Source organism: Nicotiana tomentosiformis, chromosome 12 (assembly GCF_000390325.3).
Source record: "Nicotiana tomentosiformis chromosome 12, ASM39032v3, whole genome shotgun sequence".
Lineage (NCBI taxonomy): Eukaryota > Viridiplantae > Streptophyta > Magnoliopsida > Solanales > Solanaceae > Nicotiana > Nicotiana tomentosiformis.
In genome coordinates, this window is record NC_090823.1 from 24,206,946 (window position 1) to 24,214,341 (window position 7,396).

The 7,396-nt window shown below is 40.0% G+C and overlaps 1 protein-coding gene across 1 annotated transcript; it reads left to right on the top strand.

The window, feature by feature from the left end:
* The first annotated feature begins 2,983 nt into the window (after positions 1–2,983).
* Positions 2,984–3,664, top strand: LOC138902362 (uncharacterized). Its single transcript, XM_070190219.1, has 2 exons — positions 2,984–3,097; positions 3,401–3,664. Exons 1-2 carry the CDS (start codon positions 2,984–2,986, stop codon positions 3,662–3,664), a joined length of 378 nt encoding a protein of 125 aa, XP_070046320.1.
* The last annotated feature ends 3,732 nt before the right edge of the window (positions 3,665–7,396 follow it).

A 7,396-nucleotide genomic window follows, 5' to 3' on the forward strand; every position in this document is an offset into this window, starting at 1 on the left:
GCCATATGATGCAGGATTATCCTAACAGAGAAGATGGTGGTATGGCTCTACCGGCTGGATTTGTGTGTGGTTCTTTCTAATCAGTTCGACCTCCAGCACGGAGTGTTCAGCAGTCGACAGGTCGTGGTAGAGGTATAGGTGCAGTGCCGAGTTCGAGTGGTACTCAAAATCGAACCTATGCTCTAGTAGGTCGACAGGATCTTAAGTCATCTCCGGATGTTATTACAGGTATATTGTCTGTGTTTTATTATGATATATAGGCGTTGATTGATTCGGGATTTACATTATCATATGTTACACCCTTTGTGGCTAATAAGTTTGGCGTTGAACCTTAATTGATAAGTAAACAACTTGCAAAATCTACTCCGATAGGAGATTCTTTGATTGCTAGAAGGGTATATAGAGGTTGCACAGTGATGATTTGTAGTGGTCAAACCTCGGCAAATTTATTTGAGTTAGAAATGGTTGATTTCGATGTGATAATGGGAATGGACCGGTTGGCCTCATCCTATGCAAATGTTGATTGTCGTACAAAGATGGTTAGGTTTTAGTTTCCTGGTGAACCCATCATCGAATGGAAGGGGAACATTGCTATGCCGAAAGGTAGGTTTATTTACTATCTTAAGGCAAGGAAGATGATCTCAAAAGGTTACATTTATCATCTCGTTCGCGTTAGGGATGCGGAGGTGAAGATACTGTACAATCAATCCCTGTGGTCAATGAATTTCCAGATGTTCTCCCAGATGAACTCCCGAGTCTTTCTCCTGAAAGGGAGATTGAGTTTAGCATTGATGTGTTACCTGACACACAACCAATCTCTATCCCTTCATACAGGATGGCCCCGACAGAGTTGCGAGAGTTGAAGGCGCAGTTAAAGGACTTGCTGGATGAGGGCCTCATTAGGCCTAGCACTTTACCTTGGGGTGCGCCAGTCTTGTTCGTGCGGAAGAAAGATGTGTCGTTAAGGATGTGTATCGATTATCGACAATTGAAAAAGTTTACTATAAAGAACAAGTATCCACTTCCAAGGATTGACGACATGTTTGACCAACTCCAGGGTGCCAAGTATTTCTCTAAGATTGACTTACGTTCAGGGTATCATCATGTGAGGGTTAAGGAGAAGGATATTCTAAAGACGGCCTTCCTGACAAGATATGGGCATTTTGAGTTCTTGGTAATGTCGTTTGGGCTAACAAATGCCCCAGCAGCTTTTATGAATCTCATGAATAGTGTATTCAGGCCCTATCTTGATGTGTTCATGATCGTATTCATTGATGACATTATGGTGTATTCTCGTTCGGAGGCGGAACATGCGGGCCACTTGCAGATAGTATTACAGACCCTTCAGGATCGTAAGTTATATGCTAAGCTCTCTAAATATGAATTCTGGCTAAACTCAGTAGCATTCCCTGGCCATGTGATATCTGGCGAGGGTATTAGTGTCAACACTCAGAAGATCGATGCAGTGAGAATTGGTCGAGACCAACAACACCGTTAGAAGTCCTCGGCTTCCTGGGGCTAGCAGGATATTATAGATGGTTTGTAGAAGGGTTTTCCTCTATATCAGCACCTTTGACTAAGTTAACACAGAAAGCTACCAAGTTCCAGTGGTCTGACGCTTGTGAACGTAGCTTTCAGGAGCTAGAGAATCGATTGACATCCGCGCCAGTGCTCACTCTCCCATAAGGAACAGAAGGTTATATGGTATATTGTGATGCCTCAGGTATGTGCGTATTGATGCAATGTGGGAAGGTGATTACTTATGCATCCAAGACAATTGAAGAAGTTTGAAAAGAATTACCCAACTCATGATTTGGAATTGGCTGCAGTAATGTATGCTTTGAAGATATGGAGGCACTATTTATACGGCGTCCATGTTGACATCTACAAAGATCACAAGAGTTTACAATATATCTTCAAGCCGAAGGAGTTGAATTTGAGGCAGCATAGGTGGCTTGAATTACTAAAAGATTACGATGTCGAGATATTGTACCATCCCGGTAAAGCCAATGTTGTGGCAGACGCTCTCAGTCGTAAGTCAATGGAAAGCTTTGTACATATTGAGGCAGGTAGAAAGAGGTTGACTAAAGAGCTTAATCATCTAGACAATATGAGAATCAGATTGTTAGACTCTGATGACGGAGGTGTTACTTTACAAAATACATCAGAATCATCTTTGGTAGCCGAGGTAAAAGCATGGCAATATAAAGATCCTACCTTAGTACGATTGAGAGAGAGCATTCAGGAGTGTAAAATTACGGCTTTCGAGATCAGAGGAGATGGGGCACTAAGATACCAGGGAAGATTATGTGTGTCTAATATGGCAGGGTTGTGAGAGAAGATTATGATTGAGATTCATCAGTCCCGATATTCCATCCATCCCGGCTCGACAAAGATGTATCATGACATTAAGGAGTAGTATTGGTGGGATAACATGAAGAAGTCTATTGCAAAATTTATAGCCCAGTGTCCTAATTGTCAACAAGTAAAGATCGAGCATCAGAAACCCGGTGGATTAATTCAGAATATAGAGATTTCAACTTGGAAATGGGAGGTGATTAATATGGACTTCATTATTGGATTACCTCGCTCTTGTCATACGTTTGACTCCATGTGGGTGATAGTTGACCGACTTACAAAATGTGCTCATTTTCTGCTAGTTAAGACAACTTACACGGCTGAAGATTATGCGAAGTTGTATATCAAGGAGATTGTTAGGTTTCATGGTGTGCCGATATCTATTATATCAGACCGAGGGGCTGAATTTACGGCTAACTTTTGGAGGTCTTTTCAGAAGGGTTTAGGCACACAAGTGAATCTCAGCACTGTATTCCATCCGCAGACTAACGAATAGGCTGAACGTACCATTCAGACACTTGAAGATATGCTACGAGCATGTGTTCTAGATTTCAAGGGGAATTGGGATGACCATCTGGCACTCATAGAATTCACCTATAATAATAGCTACCATTCCAGTATTAAAATGGCCCCGTACGAGGCATTGTACGAGAGGAGATGTAGATCACCAGTTAGATGGTCCGAAGTTAGTGAGACAGAATTACATGGGCCAGATTTGTTTCACCAAGCCATTGAGAAGGTGAAAGTAATAAAGGAGCGACTGAGGACGGCATAAAGCAGGCAAAAGTCTTATTCTGATGTCTGACGTCGTGATATGGAATTTGAGGTTGGTGATTGGGTTTTCCTGAGGATCTCGCCGATGAAGGGTGTTGTGCATTTTGGGAAGAAGGGTAAGCTGAGTCTGCGGTATATCGGGTCGTACAAAATTCTTCGACGAATTGGACAGGTTGCTTATGAGTTAGAATTTCCATCCGAATTGGAATTTTTTCACCTGGTATTCCATGTATCTATGTTGAGGAAATGTATTGGAAACCCTTCTCAGGTCGTCCCTATCAAAGATGTACAAGTTACAGAGGATCTATCATATAAAGAAGTTCCAGTGGCTATATTAGATCGACCAGTCCGCAAGCTGAGAACAAAGGATGTACCTTCCATCAAAGTATTGTGGAGGAATAAGAATACGGAAGAAATGACATGGGAAGCAGAAGAGGAGATGAAGTCTAAATACCCTTACCTATTTCAGATTGAAGATAACGAGGATGCCGGGGGAACGCAGGACACATTAGAAGGTGAAACGGCTCTATGAGATAAGCAATAGCTTGAGAATACTCATTCTTAATACAAAATGGTGATATGCAGATAATGTACATATCCATAATGCTTTGTATAACCTTGTAAGGTCATAGGTTGGGTTTAACTGCTTGCAAGTTTGGCTAGTGTCCATTTTATAGGGAAAACTCATCCGGAAATTTCCGTCGAAATCCATGATGAGTTAGACTCCCCATAAACCCTTACATTCGAGGACGAATGTTCCTAAGGGGGGAGAGTATTACAACCCATATTCACATACGTTAGATCACGCTGTAAGTCAGTCGACGTAAATCCGAGAAGAGATTATCTTTGAGATGATAAGAAATTAATCCTATTGGTCTTAAATGATACAAGGGTGTATAAGAGTAGTTAACAAGTATTAGGAGTTAAACGAATCAAGGATATTGTAACCCGTATTTTCGGGTAAAACTACAGGTGATTAATATTCCCCAAGAGGTAGTATTTTAAGGTATTTTAATCATATAAGATCCATATCATAAGTCTTGAAGTCAAGTGAGTTATGAAACAAAAGTCGACAAAAGTTGTCGCAACTTACGTTCATAATTTTACTTAAACTTTAGGTCAAATATTACTACACTTTTCTCCCAATTTACGTGGAATTACGGGGATATCTACCCACCAAATTTAATATCTATGAGTCTAGTTTCCAACTCATAAAACCGTTTGTCGATACGATCTCGGAGTAGAGAGATATTCGCATTTTTGCGAGACTGCGCCAAGCAGTTCTATGGGGCCCACATAGGCTGTTGAGACATATGGATATATATAGCCCGCCTCAACCCCGTTTTAAGTCATTATATTTCTGTATATTTAGACCTTACAACCTTAAAAACACTCTCTCAAGGTTCTCTCATGATCCAAGACCAAAACAAAGGGCAAACAACACAAATCAAGTGTCGGGAATCCCCTGGCGCTAGTAAGTTTCTTGTTCTTCTTGTTGTTGCTGATTTTTGTATTGTTCCAGATCGTGTGGGGGGTTGTTTTAAGTGTTTTATGTTATGTAAAATACTCCCTCTAGTTTTTAATATTAACCCTAGGTTATTTCAAGTCTTCTAAAATATGATGATGATGATGATGCCCACAAAGGCGTATGGTTTAAAAGTTTATGTATATATATATATATATATATATATGTATTTCATGTCAATAGCCCTCAGAGGTACCCAGATATTACATGTTGTATATTCTCTATCCATGTATACATTATTATTCTTATTTATGCTTTCCTGCCTTACATACTCAATACTTTATTCGTATTGACGTCCTTTTTATTTGTGGATGCTGCATGTAGTGCTGCAGGTCATGCTTCAGGTTCTAATAGACAAGTAGGCGAATCTCCCCCACCATAGTAGGCTGCCCAGTTTAGCGGTTATTAGCGAGATCCCTTCTCCGGACTTGTCGTGGTCTTGGTATGCATTTTTGTTATAGACATTATGGGTATGTTGGGTCCCTGTTCTGGCAATGTTGTAGCACTGCTCATAGATAGGTGTTGACTCATGTATATTTTGGATTGCCTTGTCGACTGATTTTTATTGTATAGTCTCTCATGGCAGCTTGTCAGCTCATACCTTATACATAGCTTCATGACAGCCTTGTCGGTCCATGTTATATATGTTCATGCCATTATCTGTCATTGGTGGTTATTTAGGATTCATGTCTACCATTTATATTGATCTTGTCGGCCCTTATAGATAATAAAAAAGGTTAGATAAAATGTGTGTTGGTGCTCGACAGGTATGGCCCGGGTGTCAGTCATGGCCCTCCAGTTTGGGTCGTGACAGTGGAGACCCTATGTTGGAAAATGCAGCTAGGGAGTGGTGTACCCTATACTACCATAAAAATAGTAGTATAGCCCTCCAGTAGAGACAGTGGAGACCCCAGTCATGGCCCTCCAGTTTTTCTTTTTTATTTTATTTTATTTACAGAATGAGTAAAACGCGGGAAAGAAATTGGAGAAAACTTCCCTTTTGGAGTTGTTGCTGTTGGAGAGCTATTTCTAGCTCCCGCTCAGTTTCTTTTTGGTTGTACCTGCTTCTTGCAAGGTTGCTTTGGATTGTACATATTTCCTGTTTTTCAAACAAAGAACAATTGTTAGTTAGAAACGGTGGTTGGTTTTGTGGACTTGAGTGTTTCAGTCACTTGATCTCGGCCGGCTTTTTTATGATAATTTCAGCTGTAACTGGTTGTTTCCTGACTATTGATTGCAATTCTGGCCCCGGAGAATCTTTTGTTTTTCCTGACTACTTATTGCACCTCTTTTCGATCAGTTGTGCCCTTTGCGGGTTTTCACCAGCTGACCTCTTTCATTTCTCTTCTCACCATCGCCTTATAGTACTCTTTGCGAATTTTCACTAAAAAGACTCTCTCATTTTTAATTTCTCTACTTACCATCGCCTTACGGTGCCCGTGAAGGTTTTCACCAATAAGACTCTCTCATTGTATTTCTCTCATTTGGTTGTATCATATCCAAGTAACTGTATCCTTCGATTCTTGAATATTCTCGCCGGTTGATCGGAAGGAGTTGAAAAGGATTTAGGTAAAAAGAATTTGGATTTAATTACAATTTTGGAACCATTCAGGCGAAACCATCGCCGAACCATTATAACATCTGCCCCAGTTTCAACTTTTGGGGGAATGTAGATTTTTGTTTTGGTGTGACTGAACCCCAGAGAGAGGCTGTCTACGTATCCTTTCGGAATCAAGTCGAACGTAGTTCAATGAACATGAACTGTTTTGATTTTTGTTTTGTTTTATTTTTCTATTTCTTTTCCCCTTTTTTCTTCTTTTATTTTTATTTTTATTATTATTATTTATTTTATTTGTTGTCTTTTTTTTTCAACAACACTTTCAGGTTCCAAATAGGGTAATCAAAGAAAGGTAACTGGCTCAAAGGGTTGGCAAAAAGGGTTAATGGTGTTTGGGGTAGCGAGAATAAAAGCCTTCTTCATCCCAACCGGAGAACATTAATGCTATATAGAAGATCCAACATAGTACTTTTTGACTGCACCTACGTTGACAGTTGTTTCAGGGACATTTCCTCTGATGTGTCCCAGGTACAATGCTCTCTTTTGGCAGTACTCTTGTTGCAATGTATGGACCTTTCCAATTTGGAGCCAATTTTTCTTTAGCTATTCCGAGTCTTTATTTTATTTCCTTAAACTTATATTCATTGCATTTTAATTCTTGATTCATTATTTTGCCGTTAGACAGCGTTTTAGGATCTGGGCATGAAGTCCGCAAGCATGTCATGTTATTAAAATCTTCATTTAACAAAACTGAAAAAAGAATAAGAGAAGTGACAAAGTCAAGAAAAAAGACATGGACAATGAAATATTGATTTCATTTATTTGAATTTTTAAAGATAGAAGGGTTTACATCGAAAAGTAAGACAATAAAAGTAAAACATCCGGATTATACCCTGAAATAATCCGGACACAAAAAGGATAGCAAGACCGGCTACCGAGATTCCCGTTTGACAGGGACCTTTCAGGTTTGGCGATCGTTTTTTGGCTTTTCTTCTGTCTCGGCAATGGTTGCAATGGCCTTCAGTGCTGGATCAACTTCTCCATCATCACAGATCATTCCAACTACTAGCCTATTGATGTGAGTATGCAGAGGATTGTTCGTCATATTTGGGGCCTCTTCATCCCTAAGAACTATTGCCTTGACCTCGATGAGGTCTTCCACTGCTCTTTTAAGAGTCCAA

Excerpts from the sequence above, each read along its gene's own strand:
- LOC138902362 (XM_070190219.1), top strand. The coding sequence starts at position 2,984 with ATGGCCCCGTACGAGGCATTGTACGAGAGGAGATGTAGATCACCAGTT. Across the intron at positions 3,098-3,400 it reads TTCACCAAGCCATTGAGAAG|GTCGTCCCTATCAAAGATGT; the intron begins GTGAAAGTAATA and ends AACCCTTCTCAG.